The sequence below is a fragment of the Oncorhynchus kisutch genome, linkage group LG29 (assembly GCF_002021735.2).
Source record: "Oncorhynchus kisutch isolate 150728-3 linkage group LG29, Okis_V2, whole genome shotgun sequence".
Lineage (NCBI taxonomy): Eukaryota > Metazoa > Chordata > Actinopteri > Salmoniformes > Salmonidae > Oncorhynchus > Oncorhynchus kisutch.
In genome coordinates, this window is record NC_034202.2 from 26,229,748 (window position 1) to 26,249,322 (window position 19,575).

The 19,575-nt window shown below is 45.6% G+C and overlaps 2 protein-coding genes across 3 annotated transcripts; both read right to left on the bottom strand.

Moving 5' to 3' along the window:
- Window positions 1-406: 406 nt before the first annotated feature.
- On the bottom strand, window positions 407-2,865 carry LOC109873517 (NF-kappa-B inhibitor-like protein 1). 2 transcript variants are annotated; one of them, XM_020465174.2, is made up of 4 exons: window positions 2,247-2,865; window positions 2,052-2,164; window positions 1,752-1,863; window positions 407-1,661 (listed from the first exon to the last, which is right to left on the bottom strand). In XM_020465174.2, the coding sequence occupies exons 1-4, from the start codon at window positions 2,518-2,520 to the stop codon at window positions 1,072-1,074; spliced, it is 1,089 nt and encodes a 362-aa protein (XP_020320763.1). In that variant the 5' UTR covers window positions 2,521-2,865; the 3' UTR covers window positions 407-1,071. The 2 variants fall into 2 exon arrangements, with proteins under 2 accessions (XP_020320763.1, XP_020320764.1); XM_020465175.2 differs by having other exon boundaries at window positions 407-1,658; window positions 2,247-2,849.
- Window positions 2,866-16,546: 13,681 nt separating this feature from the next.
- Window positions 16,547-18,742, bottom strand: LOC109874427 (apelin receptor B-like). Its single transcript, XM_020466327.2, has one exon. The coding sequence runs from the start codon at window positions 18,545-18,547 to the stop codon at window positions 17,432-17,434; it is 1,116 nt and encodes a 371-aa protein (XP_020321916.1). The 5' UTR covers window positions 18,548-18,742; the 3' UTR covers window positions 16,547-17,431.
- Window positions 18,743-19,575: the final 833 nt, after the last annotated feature.

Consider the following 19,575-nt stretch of genomic DNA (forward strand, 5'->3'; position numbering starts at 1 on the left):
TGGACCTATTCTGGCAACCAAGGCATCCTATGATTTATTAAATTCCATCATTCAAATTCGGGCCGACCATCTCCCCTTTCTTAGTCTGTGTAGGCTTGTGCGATGATTTTAGGTGGTGGTAGAGTCAAATATTATCCACTAGTTTATAATTTTAAGTCAAGTCAAGTGTATTTCAATCAAACTGTTTACTGTGATGTTTTTTTTTCTGAACCCTCTTTGATCTCATCAGCACTTTGCCTTCAAGACCAGATTAGAGGGTAGAGTGTAATTGTTCAGTTCGTCATCTCCCGAATCCTTAACCCAAATAGCCTAATCTATCCAGTTGGGTAACATGTTGAATGAGGCAGACATGATTTCTGACATCATTGTAACAACTGGCTTATGACTTATGTATTTTTTCTGCAGGTTTACCATGATTCGATAATTTTATTGATGCTAGTAGCAATTACAAAAACAGTGTTTACTAAATAGTGGTATTGGATGTTATAATTTTGCACACAGGCTTTACACAACTTCTTTCAACATTTATTTGTGGGTATAAATATTCTCAGTTCTGACACTTTGTAAATCAGTGTCCATCCAGTGTCCATCAATGATCCCTAACTCGGCATAACTTTTGCCAAGAATGGATAAATGTTGCACAAAGGTGTGCATAAAGATTAATGGCAATTTGCTGCCAAATGTGCTTCTCCCAAGTATTGATTCAAGCAATAGTTAAGCAATTAAGAAATCACAGGTTATTTGTTTTTAATCAATTGTAGAAATTAAAACTCATGGTATGAATACTTTCACAAGGCACTGTAAACATGTATTTTCTCTAGCAACATCATCTCTTACAAAGTCCTATACTAGTGCCAAGAAGTACAGTCAGAGAAAAATGTAATTCACTTAACATATCAGAAGCTTAGCCAAGTTTATAAAATAAATTAGGTGCTTCAAGTGGAGATTTGTTTTGACTGGTCAAAACAACTGACCTCCACTGGAAAGAACCACTGTGCTGCATATACAGGACCAGCCGTGGCTAAATGACAGACTGTTCAACATCTCAGAGGCCCATTTCCAGTCAAACTGTCACCGGAGGCTCTGAGCCAGTCTATTGAGCTCCTGTGAGAGAGCAGTGACAGTGTCCAGGATCCTCTGCTTGTCTCCATCCTCCAGCCGGGCCCCACAGCGCTGGGCAAACCTATCTGGGTGCCAAACGGCCTGCTGGCGCCTGAGAAGTTTACGGAACACTGCAACATCTTTCTTGTCTGCGCCATGCAACATCACCTCCACCATCTCCTCCACTGAACCCTTCGGTGACGGCCAGGGTATGTCCCCATAACTCAGCTTTGTGGTGACTGCTGCTGCAGTGTCAGTGCTGAAGGTAGCTGCACATCGCTCTTCATAGTGCTGTTTTTTCCCCTGACGTGTCTCCTCCTCTTTTTGTGCAGCACGCGCCAGGTACTCTTCATGCTCCCTTTGTAGCCGCTCAAGCAGCTCTCTGTTAGCACGCTCCTCCTCCTCTGCCTCTTTCTTTCCTTTCTTCCTCTTCCCATGAGAGCCTGAGGATGCCAGTCTTTGAGCTTCTGCATGCCGTTTTGTGACATACTCTTGTCTAATTCTATCTGCCCAGTCTTGAAAGTCCTCCTCACCGGTATTCTCCTCAAATAAATAATCTGCTGTAAGAGAGGGAAAAAAAGAAGAAAAGACAAATGGACAATGATCTAAATGAAATCAGATTATTCAGGAGTGAAATCTTGCCACCTTACCATCATATGGTCCAAAGGTTTCAAAGAACTCATCCTGGCATTCCCCAAAAAGCTTCTCTTGCCACTCTTTCTCAGCGTCTTTTTCTTTAGATGTGTTTCCCTTCGGTGCAGTCTTTTGGAGAAAAGAAAGAATCCGTGCTCAGGGATGTACAGTACACAATACAACCATACCCCTAGCTTCATAATTACCAGACTGGTTACCAAATGTGCAAGACTTCTCGATGGTTGTACGAGGTTATGTCCCAGCACTCTCCTAAAATACATATCAGCAACTCATACATATGGCCAAGACATTCATACCTTCTCAAATTTCATCCATTGCAGTAGGTCATGAGGTGTAATTCCTGCATTATTTGGTGCAACCATGGCTTCTGGGCAACTCTTTTGAAGGGGCACTACGAGGTCATCATATACTGGATAAAGAAGAAGAACAAGGTTAAGGCATGTTTTTATTATTCTACATATTTTCGTTGTTTAGTATTGGCATTCCATTACCTATTTTGCCATGTTTCAGAGCCTTGTTAGCAGCAATGTGTAGAGGCGTGTCTCCTTTTTTGTCTTTCAAAAGGATGTCGGCTCCATTTTTCAACAAAAGCCGGAGGATGGCATCATCACCAAGCGAGCAGGCCAGGTGCAGGGGAGTCCTGCGCTTTTTCCCCTGGGAGAAGTTGACGTCAAGGTCGGAGTGTTTCCGCAAGTATGACTTCAGCTTCATTAAACTGCCCTCTTCCACGTATTTTATCATCTTTTTCTGTGTACGAGTCACCATGACTTGCCTCTGTATGGTGATTTACTGTAATCTGCTGTAACACCAATAGCTAGTAGTTTGATAACTCAGCTACCCAAATTAGCTAGTCAACAACAACAAAAATAATATCTAGCTATAGCTTGTCATAAAATACCAAAAATGGATGGCGTAATCCTATTACACGTCTCTGGTGCATAAAGGCTTTTGTCAATTGATTAAACCAATGTCAATGGCTCGCATCCCCCATTAGTTAGCTAGTTTGCCGAGTATCTAATGCTTGTAACCTCGACCAAATTTGAGGTAGCACGGACAAATAACAATGTAACACAAAGTCAATCTCATGGGAAAATCTCAAATCGATTTCCCGCGTCCTCAAAACCTATTGGATAATAAAGCCAGAGATCCCGCCTCCCTGACCTTCTCTTCCAATGGGGGTTGAGAAAGACGCGATGAGAATTGAATTGAGATTCCTCCCATGTCCTATCGTTAACTCCCCCTGTATATTTCTTCCGAGTCATTCAGTTCCGGGTGGGTTGTAATTCTGTATTTAATCACCAAGTGGCGGTATACTGCTATAATCAAAACGTTAAATCACTGACTTTATGCACTGCACTTAATTGATATCTTAATCTCTTGTTCTGATTGCTCGTGTTTAAAAGAAGATTGGTAAAACTAACGTCAGCTTTTAATCCAAGTGATCATACTTTTCGAGGTAGACCGCTTTAGCAGGGGGGAGCTGGTGATTCCGTGTGCTGCTTTAAATAGCAATGTGAATTTGTGTGATTGATTGATTGTGTGTAGGCAACTGATATAAATCTTAGCCATAAATGACATAACATATGATGTAGCTATAGAGCTGAAGTTTGTTGAGCAAGTGTATTTTTCTATTTTTAATTGTTTGTTGGCCCCTAACATCTTTATATTAAATTATTTTGGACTGATCATCGTTTCTCATCTCAAGTTCCTCCTTTCCTCTCATTTGGGTGTTGATGCTCTGCAATGCATCTGTTCTGGAGGTCCTTTCAGTTTACCACCTGTCAGGAAGAGGATACTATATAGGCTATGAGAGAGCATCTGTCTGTCTCTGTGTGGGTGTGTGCGTAGGTGTGTTGGTGGGCAGCAGCTAGTTGTTGTCGCAGGCACCAACATCAATGGCGCCAGAAATAACAGAATAACATAACCAAAATGTGGAGAATTTTTTAAATTTATTTTTTATTTCACCTTTATTTAACCAGGTAGGCTAGTTGAGAACAAGTTCTCATTTGCAACTGCGACCTGGCCAAGATAAAGCATAGCAGTGTGAACAGACAACACAGAGTTTCACATGGAGTAAACAATTAACAAGTCAATAACACAGTAGAAAGAAGAAAAAAAGAGTCTATATACATTGTGTGCAAAAGGCATGAGGAGGTAGGCGAATGATTACAATTTTGCAGATTAACACTGGAGTGATAAATGATCAGATGGTCATGTACAGGTAGAGATATTGGTGTGCAAAAGAGCAGAAAAGTAAATAAATAAAAACAGTATGGGGATGAGGTAGGTAAAAATGGGTGGGCTTTTTACCGATAGACTATGTACAGCTGCAGCGATCGGTTAGCTGCTCAGATAGCAGATGTTTGAGGTTGGTGAGGGAGATAAAAGTCTCCAACTTCAGCGATTTTTGCAATTCGTTCCAGTCACAGGCAGCAGAGAACTGGAACGAAAGGCGGCCAAATGAGGTGTTGGCTTTAGGGATGATCAGTGAGATACACCTGGTGGAGCGCATGCTACGGAAGGGTGTTGCCATCGTGACCAGTGAACTGAGATAAGGCGGAGCTTTACCTAGCATGGACTTGTAGATGACCTGGAGCCAGTGGGTCTGGCGACTAATATGTAGCGTGGGCCAGCCGACTAGAGCATACAAGTCGCAGTGGTGGGTGGTATAAGGTGCTTTAGTGACAAAACGGATGGCACTGTGATAAACTGCATCCAGTTTGCTGAGTAGAGTGTTGGAAGCAATTTTGTAGATGACATCGCCGAAGTCGAGGATTGGTAGGATAGTCAGTTTTACTAGGGTAAGTTTGGCGGCGTGAGTGAAGGAGGCTTTGTTGCAGAATAGAAAGCCGACTCTTGATTTGATTTTCGATTGGAGATGTTTGTTATGAGTCTGGAAGGAGAGTTTACAGTCTAGCCAGACACCTAGGTACTTATAGATGTCCACATATTCAAGGTCGGAACCATCCAGGGTGGTGATGCTGGTCAGGCGTGCGGGTGCAGGCAGCGAACGGTTGAAAAGCATGCATTTGGTTTTACTAGCGTTTAAGAGCAGTTGGAGGCCACGGAAGGAGTGTTGTATGGCATTGAAGCTCGTTTGGAGGTTAGATAGCACAGTGTCCAAGGACAGGCCGGAAGTATATAGAATGGTGTCGTCTGCGTAGAGGTGGATCAGGGAATCGCCCGCAGCAAGAGCAACATCATTGATATATACAGAGAAAAGAGTCGGCCCGAGGATTGAACCCTGTGGCACCCCCATAGAGACTGCCAGAGGACCGGACAGCATGCCCTCCGATTTGACACACTGAACTCTGTCTGCAAAGTAATTGGTGAACCAGGCAAGGCAGTCATCCGAAAAACCGAGGCTACTGAGTCTGCCGATAAGAATATGGTGATTGACAGAGTCGAAAGCCTTGGCAAGGTCGATGAAGACGGCTGCACAGTACTGTTTTTTATCGATGACGGTTATGATATTGTTTAGTACCTTGAGCGTGGCTGAGGTGCACCCGTGACCGGCTCGGAAACCAGATTGCACAGCGGAGAAGGTACGGTGGGATTCGAGATGGTCTGTGACCTGTTTGTTGACTTGGCTTTCGAAGACCTTAGATAGGCAGGGCAGGATGGATATAGGTCTGTAACAGTTTGGGTCCAGGGTGTCTCCCCCTTTGAAGAGGGGGATGACTGCGGCAGCTTTCCAATCCTTGGGGATCTCAGACGATATGAAAGAGAGGTTGAACAGGCTGGTAATAGGGGTTGCGACAATGGCGGCGGATAGTTTCAGAAATAGAAGGTCCAGATTGTCAAGCCCAGCTGATTTGTACGGGTCCAGGTTTTGCAGCTCTTTCAGAACATCTGCTATCTGGATTTGGGTAAAGGAGAACCTGGAGTGGCTTGGGCGAGTAGCTGCGGGGGGGGGGGGGGGGCGGAGCTGTTGGCCGAGGTTGGAGTAGCCAGGCGGAAGGCATGGCCAGCTGTTGAGAAATGCTTGTTGAAGTTTTCGATAATCATGGATTTATCGGTGGTGACCGTGTTACCTAGCCTCAGTGCAGTGGGCAGCTGCAAGGAGGTGCTCTTGTTCTCCATGGACTTCACAGTGTCCCAGAACTTTTTGGAGTTGGAGCTACAGGATGAAAACTTCTGCCTGAAGAAACTGGCCTTAGCTTTCCTGACTGACTGCGTGTATTGGTTCCTGACTTCCCTGAACAGATGCATATCGCGGGGACTATTCGATGCTATTGCAGTCCGCCACAGGATATTTTTGTGCTGGTCGAGGGCAGTCAGGTCTGAACTTCCGGCGCCGACAGAGATGGCCGCCTCGCTTCGCGTTCCTAGGAAACTATGCAGTTTTTAGTTTTTTTATGTGTTAATTCTTACATTAGTACCCCAGGTCATCCTAGGTTTCATTACATACAGTCGAGAAGAACTACTGAATATAAGATCAGCGTCAACTCACCATCAGTACGACCAAGAATATGTTTTTCGCGACGCGGATCCTGTGTTCTGCCTCTCAAACAGGACAACGGAATGCATCCCATGCAGCGACCCAAAAAAACAACTCCGAAAAAGAGGGAAACTAGGCGGTCTTCTGGTCAGACTCCGGAGACGGGCACATCGTGCACCACTCCCTAGCATTCTTCTCGCCAATGTCCAGTCTCTTGACAACAAGGTTGATGAAATCCGAGCAAGGGTAGCATTCCAGAGGGACATCAGAGACTGTAACGTTCTTTGCTTCACGGAAACATGGCTCACTGGAGAGACGCTATCGGAGGCGGTGCAGCCAGCGGGTTTCTCCACGCATCGCGCCGACAGAAACAAACATCTTTCTGGTAAGAAGAGGGGCGGGGGCGTATGCCTTATGGCTAACGAGACATGGTGTGATGAAAGAAACATACAGGAACTCAAATCCTTCTGTTCACCTGATTTAGAATTCCTCACAATCAAATGTAGACCGCATTATCTACCAAGAGAATTCTCTTCGATAATAATCACAGCCGTATATATCCCCCCCCAAGCAGACACATCGATGTCTCTGAACGTATTTTATTTGACTCTTTGCAAACTGGAATCCATTTATCCGGAGGCTGCATTCATTGTAGCTGGGGATTTTAACAAGGCTAATCTGAAAACAAGACTCCCTAAATTTTATCAGCATATCGATTGCGCAACCAGGGGTGGAAAAACCTTGGATCATTGTTACTCTAACTTCCGCGACGCATATAAGGCCCTGCCCCGCCCTCCTTTCGGAAATGCTGACCACGACTCCATTTTGTTGATCCCTGCCTACAGACAGAAACTAAAACAAGAGGCTCCCACGCTGAGGTCTGTCCAACGCTGGTCCGACCAAGCTGACTCCACACTCCAAGACTGCTTCCATCACGTGGACTGGGATATGTTTCGTATTGCGTCAGATAACAATATTGACGAATACGCTGATTCGGTGTGCGAGTTCATTAGAACCTGCGTTGAAGATGTCGTTCCCATAGCAACGATTAAAACATTCCCTAACCAGAAACCGTGGATTGATGGCAGCATTCGCGCGAACTACTGCTTTTAATCAGGGCAAGGTAACTGGTAACATGACCGAATACAAACAGTGCAGCTATTCCCTCCGCAAGGCTATCAAACAAGCTAAGCGTCAGTACAGAGACAAAGTAGAATCTCAATTCAACGGCTCAGACACAAGAGGCATGTGGCAGGGTCTACAGTCAATCACGGACTACAAGAAGAAATCCAGCCCAGTCACGGACCAGGATGTCTTGCTCCCAGGCAGACTAAATAACTTTTTTGCCCGCTTTGAGGACAATACAGTGCCACTGACACGGCCTGCAACGAAAACATGCGGACTCTCCTTCACTGCAGCCGAGGTGAGTAAGACATTTAAACGTGTTAACCCTCGCAAGGCTGCAGGCCCAGACGGCATCCCCAGCCGCGCCCTCAGAGCATGCGCAGACCAGCTGGCCGGTGTGTTTACGGACATATTCAATCAATCCCTATACCAGTCTGCTGTTCCCACATGCTTCAAGAGGGCCACCATTGTTCCTGTTCCCAAGAAAGCTAAGGTAACTGAGCTAAACGACTACCGCCCCGTAGCACTGACTTACGTCATCATGAAGTGCTTTGAGAGACTAGTCAAGGACCATATCACCTCCACCCTACCTGACACCCTAGACCCACTCCAATTTGCTTACCGCCCAAATAGGTCCACAGACGATGCAATCTCAACCACACTGCACACTGCCCTAACCCATCTGGACAAGAGGAATACCTATGTGAGAATGCTGTTCATCGACTACAGCTCGGCATTCAACACCATAGTACCCTCCAAGCTCGTCATCAAGCTCGAGACCCTGGGTCTCAACCCCGCCCTGTGCAACTGGGTACTGGACTTCCTGACGGGCCGCCCCCAGGTGGTGAGGGTAGGCAACAACATCTCCACTCCGCTGATCCTCAACACTGGGGCCCCACAAGGGTGCGTTCTGAGCCCCTCCTGTACTCCCTGTTCACCCACGACTGCGTGGCCACGCACGCCTCCAACTCAATCATCAAGTTTGCGGACGACACAACAGTGGTAGGCTTGATTACCAACAACGACGAGACGGCCTACAGGGAGGAGGTGAGGGCCCTCGGAGTGTGGTGTCAGGAAAATAACCTCACACTCAACGTCAACAAAACTAAGGAGATGATTGTGGACTTCAGGAAACAGCAGAGGGAACACCCCCCTATCCACATCGATGGAACAGTAGTGGAGAGGGTAGCAAGTTTTAAGTTCCTCGGCATACACATCACAGACAAACTGAATTGGTCCACTCACACAGACAGCATCGTGAAGAAGGCGCAGCAGCGCCTCTTCAACTTCAGGAGGCTGAAGAAATTCGGCTTGTCACCAAAAGCACTCACAAACTTCTACAGATGCACAATTGAGAGCATCCTAGCGGGCTGTATCACCGCCTGGTACGGCAACTGCTCCGCCCACAACCGTAAGGCTCTCCAGAGGGTAGTGAGGTCTGCACAACGCATCACCGGGTGCAAACTACCTGCCCTCCAGGACACCTACACCACCCGATGTTACAGGAAGGCCATAAAGATCATCAAGGACATCAACCACCCGAGCCACTGCCTGTTCACCCCGCTATCATCCAGAAGGCGAGGTCAGTACAGGTGCATCAAAGCTGGGACCGAGAGACTGAAAAACAGCTTCTATCTCAAGGCCATCAGACTGTTAAACAGCCACCACTAACATTGAGTGGCTGCTGCCAACAGACTGACACTGACACTGACTCAACTCCAGCCACTTTAATAATGGGAATTGATGGGAAATGATGTAAATATATCACTAGCCACTTTAAACAATGCTACCTTATATAATGTTACTTACCCTACATTATTCATCTCATATGCATACGTATATACTGTACTCTATATCATCGACTGCATCCTTATGTAATACATGTATCACTAGCCACTTTAACTATGCCACTTTGTTTACATACTCATCTCATATGTATATACTGTACTCGATACCATCTACTGTATCTTGCCTATGCTGCTCTGTACCATCACTCATTCATATATCCTTATGTACATATTCTTTATCCCCTTAAACTGTGTATAAGACAGTAGTTTTGGAATTGTTAGTTAGATTACTTGTTGGTTATTACTGCATTGTCGGAACTAGAATCACAAGCATTTCGCTACACTCGCATTAACATCTGCTAACCATGTGTATGTGACAAATAAAAATTTATTTGATTTGAGTGAACCAAGGGCTATATCTGTTCTTAGTTCTGCATTTTTTGAACGGAGCATGCTTATCTAAAATGGTGAGGAAGTTACTTTTAAAGAATGACCAGGCATCCTCAACTGACGGGATGAGGTCAATGTCCTTCCAGGATACCCGGGCCAGGTCGATTAGAAAGGCCTGCTCACAGAAGTGTTTTAGGGAGCGTTTGACAGTGATGAGGGGTGGTCGTTTGACTGCAGCTCCGTAGCGGATACAGGCAATGAGGCAGTGATCGCTGAGATCCTGGTTGAAGACAGCGGAGGTGTATTTGGAGGGCCAGTTGGTCAGGATGACGTCTATGAGGGTGCCCTTGTTTACAGATTTAGGGTTGTACCTGGTGGGTTCCTTGATGATTTGTGTGAGATTGAGGGCATCTAGCTTAGATTGTAGGACTGCCGGGGTGTTAAGCATATCCCAGTTTAGGTCACCTAACAGAACAAACTCTGAAGCTAGATGGGGGGCGATCAATTCACAAATGGTGTCCAGGGCACATCTGGGAGCTGAGGGGGGTCGGTAGCAGGCGGCAACAGTGAGAGACTTATTTCTGGAGAGAGTAATTTTCAAAATTAGTAGTTCGAACTGTTTGGGTATGGACCTGGAAAGTATGACATTACTTTGCAGGCTATCTCTGCAGTAAACTGCAACTCCTCCGCCTTTGGCAGTTCTATCTTGACGGAAAATGTTATAGTTGGGTATGGAAATCTCCAAATTTTTGCTGGCCTTCCTGAGCCAGGATTCAGACACGGCAAGGACATCAGGGTTAGCAGAGTGTGCTAAAGCGGTGAGTAAAACAAACTTAGGGAGGAGGCTTCTGATGTTGACATGCATGAAACCAAGGCTTTTTCGATCACAGAAGTCAACAAATGAGGGTGCCTGGGGACATGCAGGGCCTGGGTTTACCTCCACATCACCCGCGGAACAGAGGAGGACTAGAATGAGGGTGCGGCTAAAGGCTGTCAAAACTGGTCGCCTAGAGCGTTGGGGACAGAGAATAAAAGGAGCAGATTTCTGGGCATGGTAGAATATATTCAGGGCATAATGCGCAGACAGGGGTAATCTATTTTTTTTACAAGAGTAATTTGTTTTTCAAGTTTCAAAGTTTATTCGCCACGTGTACAGGATACAATGGGTGTAAAATAGTACAGTGAAATTATTACTTTGAGAGCTCTTTCCAACAATGCAGTGATAATAATAATATTTTGTATCTGTGTGTGTGCATTTGAATGTGAGTGTGTGAGGGAATTTTGATAAACACAGATTTCGCCACACATTTTAATGCCGTATTTGTATTAATCATAACTCATCTGAAAATGTCTATAAATAGTAAACAGTGCACACAGTGCATTCGGAAAGTATGCAGACCCCTTGATTTTTCCACATGTTATTATATCACATGAAATATCACATTACATAAGAAATCAGACCCTTTACTTTGTTGAAGTTCCTTTGGCAGCAATTACAGCCTTGAGTCTTCTTGGGTATGACACTACAAGCTTAGCACATCTGTATTTGGTGAGTTTCTCCCATTCTTCTCTGCAGATCTTCTCAAGCTCTGTCAGGTTGGATGGGGAGTGTCGTTGCACAGCTATTTTCAGGTCTCTCCAGAGATGTTTGATCAGGTTCAAGTTCAGGCTCTGGCTGGGCCACTCAACGGCATTCAGAGACTTGTCCCAAAGCCACTCCTGTGTTTTCTTGGCTTAGGGTCGTTGTCCTATTGGAAGGTGAAACTTCGCCCCAGTCTGAGGTCCTTAGCGCTCTGGAGCAGGTGTTCAACAAGGATCTCTCTCTACTTTGCTCCGTTCATCTTTCCCTCGATCCTGACTAGTCTCCCAGTCCCTGCCGCTGAAAAATATCCCCACAGCATGACACTGCCACCACCATGCTTCACCGTAGGGATTGTGCAAGGCTTCCTCCAGACGTGACGCTTGGCATTTAGGCCGAAGAGTTCAATCTTGATTTCATCAGACCAGAGAATCTTGTTTCTCATGGTCAGAGAGTCTTTAGGTGCCTTTTGGCAAACTCCAAGCGGACTGTCATGTGCCTTTTACTGGGGAGTGGCTTCCGTCTGGCCACTCTAACATAAAGGCATGATTGGTGGAGTGCTGCAGAGATGGTTGTCCTTCTGGAAGGTTCTCCCATTTCCCCAGAGGAACTCTGGAGCACTGTCAGAGTGACCATTGGGTTCTTGGTCACTTCCCTGACCAAGGCCCTTCTCCCCTGATTGCTCAGTTTGCCTGGGCGGCCAGCTCTAGGAAGTGTCTTGCTGGTACAAAACTTCTTCCATTGAAGAATGATGGAGGCCATTGTGTTCTTGGGGACCTCCAATGCTGCATAACTTTTGTGGTACCCTTCCCCAGATCTGTACCTTGACACAATCCTGTCTCGGGGCTCTACGGACAATTCATTTGATGGCATGGCTCTGAATTGAATTGACCACAGGTGGACTCTAATCAAGTTGTAGAAACATCTCAAGGATGATCTATGGAAACAGGATGCACCCAAGCTCAATTTTCAGTCTCATTGCAAAGGGTCTAAACACTTATAAATAAGTTATTCTGTTTATTTTATACATTTGCAAAATTGGTAAAAACTGTTTTTTATTTCTCATTATGGGGTATTCTGTGTAGATTAATGAGGGAAAAAAGTAATGCAATCAATTTTAGAATAACGCTGTAACGTAAAAAACATGTGGAAAAGGTCAATGGGTCTGAATACTTCAATGGGTCCGAATGCACTGTATTTGTATTACAAACTTACCCTGTGATCAAATAAGGATGTAATCAGCTGAGCTAACTCTTGTCCTAAAGTGCAGCAAACCTCACACATTTGTACCTGTCTCCAGGTCTGTCTGTCTGTCTGTCAGTGTAGCTGTCAGTCCCTGAGATGCAGTAATGTTATGCTCATAGGGCTTGAATGAGTCCAGCTGAACTGCCTCTGTGCTGGGGCTGATGACAGGGGCTTCATTTAGCCCTCTGGTGGGTCTTAGGGAGGGAGAGGCCTTCTGTGCAGAGAGAGGGCTCCCTCACAATGGAGGGGATAGAGGAGATGAAGGCGTGCTTTGTGCCCTGGAGAGCAGGATCTGTTCGGAATAATTCAGTTCCTCACACCCGTAGATCCGGAGCGGTTCCCCAGTCGCAACCCCCTTCCACCCACATGGCTGTCGGAAACGACGTGACTCCTTTAACGATACCCCTCTTGTGTGAAAGCGTTTGAAATGTCAGAGAGAAGGCTCCACTCTGTCACCTCAGGTGATTGGGTCACATGCTCACCTCAGGTGTTTGGGTCACATCCTTACTTCTCTATAGAGACTAGGCTGAAAGCGCTAGATGTGATTCTCACTGACAGTCTGTTTCAGCAAGATGAGCTGGATCACCTCCCCCCATACCATTGCCTCAGAGTGGGGTCATGTTCCAGGTTTGATCAGATCATATCACAGTGTTACGTAGCTGTTCCTGCTAACACCCTGAACTCCCATGGGGTTAGGCAGGGCATGCGTCTCTCGGGCCAAGGGAATGAAGCGATACTGCTGAAAGACAGGATATCCCTGGACAGGAACCCTTACCTTGCCCCAGCCTACTCTTGTCTGCCCTGCCTGGCCTGCTGACTCTATCCTGTCCACTGAGGTCCATCACCCTGCAGAGAGGGAGGAGGGGGGAGGGGAATGGGGAGGGGTAAGGCAGGCAGCAGGAAGGCAGGGGTCCTACAAGACGCTCCAAGGGTCATCTCCCTATACCGCCAAAGCACAGCTAGGTCTGGCCCCAGGTCCGGTTTGTGGCCTGGGCTACCTTCTCCCCATTGTTCAGATGGAAGAGAAACGTCCACACACTTCCTCTGGATCTGTCTTTGTCTGTTTTTTTTTGCTCTGATTTCAGACATCTGGAGATATGTGTAATGTATGACATCCCTGTTTTAATAGCATTACCCCATTGTGAAAGTTGGCTGGAGTCACTCATAGCATGTAGAGCAGTTGTGGAGGACTGTAGTGAGGGAAGGGTGTTTGTCTGAAATGGCTCATCTCCTGAACAAGGGTTTGAAGAGGGCCATTTCAGTTTCACCATTATTGCCCATAAGGATGTCAAGGCGGTTTTCACACCTCACATGCAAACCACAGCCTTATTTACAACGATTGTAAAAACACACTCCTGTTAACAACATGTCAACAAGGAATAAACTCTTATTTGACCCACAATGTGCTATGGTTGGTAAATATTCCTTGGAGTTTTCCTGAGTGTGGTAACACCTTCCATACAGTCTATCAGGGGCATGTCTACTGATGATAGCCATTAGGCTAAAGGAGATCATCACTAGGACACTTCAATTCTACTACTCTCCCCTAGTCTAATGACATTCAGTGGTATATTCAAGCCTGACTATTTTCTAAAGGTGAAATGATTTCTGTGCTGTTTCACATTTTTCTATGTTGTTTGGCATTTTACTGTGAGGATGCCTTTGCAGCTTGTGTGTACTGTGTATTTGCCATCATTTGTATTCCATTGGAAATGGGTGACTTGATATTGGTAAGGCAGAGTGGTCTTGCATTTACCACTCATACTACTTGAAAACATTAAAAATAGTTTAAGTACCCTTTGATGCTTGCCTTTACCCAGGTAGGGGCTACAATGGTCGTGTAGATGGCTTAGTGGGCTGTTGATATGTTTATCTTACAACAGCAGAAGGGGCAAACAGAAAAGATGAAGGATCAGTTGCACCAGAGTCATTGCAGAGCTGTGCCTGTATACCTTGATCAATAGCTACAATATACATTATACAGTGCTCATTTTCTTGCCTGTCAGAAAAACAACTTTGTTCATACTGGCGCCACAATGTCAAATGAGTCGGTTTGCTACAGTGTCAGCAAAGCTATGTCGAGAACCTAAGACTAAGGGCCTTTGTGGGTCTACAGTAGGGTGGCCATCTAACATTTGAGCTACAGCGGAGTAAGCAGCATCTATGTAAAATAAAATATGTTGAACACCTTGCAAATGCATAGAAGCTTCCTACAGTACCTTTAGCTATTGGAAAGAGGGTTCCAGAGAATTCTGATCTGCAGCCATTATGCTTGAGGTAATGCCCCTTTGAAAATAAAAACTCTACCCCTGTCTTTCTCTCCTTGTTCGATTGAGATGTTTGTCTGTACAGTCATTTTGTGAACTTTTTTGTCATCCAATGCAAAGGTAATTAAGATAATCAAATGAGAGGTGTTTTGAATGGGAAATCCCCATGGTACGGCTGCTGCTGTCATAAATATAGTCCCACTTGAATCTCACACACTGTTATTACATAGGAATGTTGATTTGACATCTCTTGTGCAATCTATTTTGAAAAGTTCTCTACGCCATACCATCTATGCCATCTCACACAGGGACCAGAGGGGTGCAGGGAACAGACACACAAATGCTTTTCATGTTACTATGGCTAAATGCCCTCTCTAGCTCAAAGAGAAACCATGTTGCCCAGCAAATGCAAGGTTCCGGCCATGAAATCTGTGCAATATGATCAAATTACCTCCATAAAACTTGACAACCTCAGAGCATAATCTATTCAGATTCTTTCACACTTTTTTTTAACCCTTCTTTGACCCTCCCGAGTTGTGCAGCGGTCTAAGGCACTGCATCTCAGTACTAGAGGCGTCACTACAGACCCTGGTTTGATCCCGGGCTGCATCACAACCAGCCGTGATCAGGAGTCTCATAGGGCGGCGCACAATTGGCTCAGCGCTGTCCGGATAAGTGAGGGTTTGGCTGGGGTCGGCCGTCATTGTAAATAAGAATTTGTTCTTAACTGACTTGCCTAGTTAAATAAAGGTTAAATGAAAATAAATAAAATACAATTGTGGAGTCGGCAGATGGGGTCATGTTTTTACATGGTGAGCGATGCCTGGTGTGTCTGATGTGGACCAGGTCAGGACAGCTGCTGATGAGGGGGGAATCTCCTGTGAAATCTCCTGTCTGATAAATGAACCTAACCTGTATCAGACATGAGATTAGTTCATACTGTAGCAGTGATTTCAATCTGTCCATGGGCCTGCGTTCTGTGCGATGGGTTTAGCATGCATGAGAAAGAGGCAGAATAAATGTGTGTGCATTTGTTGGGCTTCTGAAACATGCAGAGAATTCCAACATGGTGGTATAATGACAGAGGACATGTTTGGGTTGTAGATTAGAGACAGGGATGAGGTTTTCTAATTGGGAAGAGTTTTACTGGTGTCTGTACATTTGAGACTATGAGAAATAAACAACAGACTGAGAAATAACTTCCAACTGGCCTCCAGGTCCACACTTGAACTGTTGAATCAGGTTCAGCCTCCACCAAGCCCAATCTATCTTGTCAACAAAGGCAAATATTGTCTCACAGGAGGAGTGTGGTGTCCATAAGTGACCCAGGATTAGTAGCCCACTCCTCCTATCCCCCCTACTGTCACTGATTATATCCTGAAGCTCATTACAGCCAAATCAGTTAATCATGGTGATCGTCTCTTACAGGTCAATGACCCGCTGTACGCACCACGCTTGTTTGCAAATGTCTCATACAGTATTTACATTATTGTTATTGGCTTGAACTGGATTCAGTGCAAAACCTCCCAACAGTGGAACATGATAATAGTACACTACACTATTTGCACTTGTTTCAAACAAGGCGTGAATATTACATATTTTATTTTCAAATAAGCTACTGAAGCTTATGTGTTGCTTGCGGAAGTGAAGGAAAGATGTGGTAGCATGGTTGCAGTGGTTTACATAATTAACATGTAAAGTTCTCTGAGAAGATTGTCCTCTGTGAGTTTATACTGTATGTCTAACAAATCTTCAACACATTTCTGTTAATCGTCTAAGGGGAAAGGAGCAAGTTGGAGGGGGAAATAGAACTCAAACATGTATTTCCTTTAGACAGCTCTGATTATGGTCTGACTGCACACAATGGGAGGGAGACTGCCACCCTTCAACCTTGTGTGCTAACAGGAAAAAACACATTCTACTGAATAGTGTTTCCATGACATCATAACCAGCAACAGAGTGACATGAAGATTTTAGTTAAAAAGATAACTTTTTTTTATTACAAATCACACACATAAAAGCATTATACAGCATGTATTCACATCTTTGTCAAATAAAGACAAGTTAATTCATGCCTTCTCCGATTCTAATTCAATAAAAACACATACAAACACACACTAAAATGTAATCTGTCAGAGCAGTCACCTATTAGTTAGCCCTTCTCCCCCTCAACAACATTTGTCAGCTGCCATCTGTCCGTCTGGAACCCCCACTCGCCGTGCCCTTGTCTCCCCTTCCAACCCTTTAATCAAACTGCAACACCTTTCTTTGACTGGCTGACTGGGGCAGATAAGACAAAGACAGTCTGGACGATGGGGTCTCACCTCTTTCCAATTAGCAAGTGCTTACAAAATAAAAACAAGAACAGCATGGTACACAGGCATGAATAATACATTCCATCAGTGTTAAAAGCCAGAGCCTTGGGACCCCCATCCAAGAGCTTGCCTTAAGTCCACACAGCAGAACAATATGAGCTACTTTGTCCTTTTGAAATACATTCAACTCTGTCCAAAATGTCTGGGTTCTGGTTTGCATCACCCTGGTATGGAGCTTGGTCCCCTGTATCAAGCAGTTCAAGGGATTTGTACAAACTTCTCAATCACTGAGAGTGGGCTTGGAGGATGTTAGTGAGTCTATCAGTTTCCCCACTCACTCAGTCTGCAGTCCACATGTATGGGGCAGGCAGATGATGACAACCCCAGGAACTGACTGGATAGGTAATTATGTCATGCACCTCTGAAGTCTTAGATGTACCTGCAGTGTTCAGGTGGAGGCAGGGCAGCTGGGGAACCATTCCCTCTGGCTGGCAACCCTCTCCTGTGCCCTGACTACAGCACAAACATCACATCTTAGTGGCCAGCGATTGGGCCTCTGTCTTCTGGGAGGACAGGGAGCTATTTGGGCTGGCGTGCATGGCCTTCTTCAGGTTGAGCAGACAAAGGCACTGGGAGCGGAATCGTAGGTCGAAGAAGGCGTACAGGAAGGGATTGAGACAGCTGTTGACGTAGGCCAGGCAGGTAGCGTAAGGGTGGGCCAGCAGGAGGAAGCGGAGGAAAGCACAGGTGTTTGGAGCCAGGTTCAGGTAGGAGAGGGCATCAGCGCTCTTAAGCATGTGGAAGGGCATCCAGCAGGCAGCAAACACAAGAACCAGGGTGGTGATGATTTTCAGTAGACGCCGTTTCCTCTGGTCCTCCTTACGCAGACTGTTGAAGTGGCGTGTCACGGTGCAGCCGATGAAGCAGTAGCACACCATCATGGCCAGGAAGGGCAGGAGGAAGCCCAGAGCAGAGGAGGAGATGCTGAGCCCTGCGATCCACATGAACTCCTGCTGCTTCAATAAATTTGATTGATTGATTGTTTGATTGTCCCCACCCAACACCAGGCTGAAGTCCATGCCACAGGAGATGCGGTCGCTGTTCTCGTCGTACTTGGTGGTTCGGAAGATGAGGGTGGGGGCGGCCAGCAGGCCGGAGAGGAGCCAGATGGCCGTCAGGGAGGACTGCAAGTGAACACGGGTACACAGCTGGGTGCTGGACAGAGAGTGCACGATGGCTAGGTAGCGGTCAAAGCTCATGGCGGTGAGGCAGAAGACGCTGGCGTACATGTTGAGCAGCACCACGTAACTGCTGATCTTGCAGAGGGCCACACCGAAGGGCCAGTGGTAGCCTAGCGCAGTGTACACTGCCCACAGTGGCAGAGTCAGCACGAAGGTCAGGTCAGCCATGGCCAGGTTGCCTATGTAGATGTCTGCTGTCCGGCGCTTAGCCTGAGACCTCCACACAGTGAAGATGACCACGCCGTTGCCAGAGAGACCCAGGATGAAGATGAGCATGTAGAGGACTGGGATGACCGAGTAGGATGGCTCCCACTCAGAGTAGTCACACATGGTGCTGTTCTCCTGCTCTTCATAGTCATAGTCATAGTAGTCAGGGCTCTCGGTGGTTGTCCACGGCTCCATTCTTTCGTCTCAGAGTATCCTTTCCTTTTTTTCTTTCAAAGTTTCTATTATTTGATCAGTTTAAAGAATTGTATCTAATATATTAATAAAATGTATAAAGCAATTAGAAACGTAGTCCAAATCTGTATGAAAGAAGTTCAGAAAAAGCACGAGTTCCAAAATAGTTCCTGCTCAGTCGAGGGCAATTTCAGGTCTGGTGTCACAGTGCCGGGGCAGGCTGCCTTTTTAAACCTAGTCAGTTCTGCACACACCCCTCTGTCCCCTCCTCCCAGGCCGATCCCAGCACTCCCAACCCCCCTTTCCCATACGCTCTCGCTCTTTCACCAGCACCCATTCTCCCCGTGACTCCCTCCACATGCCCTTGTGAAGATAACTCTCCAATAGCCGGTAAGCAGGGCTCAATTAAAAGCGAAACCGTAATGAAATTACAAATAGGGCATGAAAAGATACACTATTGCAACTCTTATGAAGCACACTTTTACAATCTTCGAGACTGTAGCCTATTTGTGAAAGCGCATCTTGTGGATCTGACACATTTTACAACCTTCAGAAGTCATAAGAAGTAGAATTAAATTGATTTGAACACCATTCGTTTTATTGCCTGTCTTGGCAAGCCAGGGCAAGCCACTAGTCTAACATTTGACAATTAGAATAATAAAGTGACGGCATTTGAGGGGAAACCACTGCTAATTTGGCAATTGTACACCCACATTTGAATATACACTACCGGTCAAAAGTTCTACACAGTTTTACAGCTACTTATTTAAGAGTTTTTCTTTATAATAGTGAAGACATCAGAATGATGAAATAACATATATGGAATCATGTAGTAACCAAAAAAGTGTTAAACAAATCAAAATAAATGTTATAATTGAGATTCTTCAAATAGCCACCCTTTGCCTTGATGACAGCTTTGCACACTCTTGCCATTCTCTCAACCAGCTTCATCTGGAATGCCTTTCCAACAGTTCCCACAAATGCTGAACACTTTTTGGCTGCTTTTCCTTCACTCTGCGGTCCGGCTCATC

What these genes read in the sequence shown, in the direction of transcription:
- LOC109873517 (XM_020465174.2), bottom strand. Translation starts at nt 2,520, where the DNA reads ATGGTGACTCGTACACAGAAAAAGATGATAAAATACGTGGAAGAGGGC. An exon ending in TCTGAAACATGGCAAAATAG is followed by an intron (nt 2,165 to 2,246) that starts GTAATGGAATGC and finishes TTCTTTATCCAG; the next exon opens with TATATGATGACCTCGTAGTG. An exon ending in AACCTTTGGACCATATGATG is followed by an intron (nt 1,662 to 1,751) that starts GTAAGGTGGCAA and finishes CCTCTCTTACAG; the next exon opens with CAGATTATTTATTTGAGGAG.
- LOC109874427 (XM_020466327.2), bottom strand. Translation starts at nt 18,547, where the DNA reads ATGGAGCCGTGGACAACCACCGAGAGCCCTGACTACTATGACTATGAC.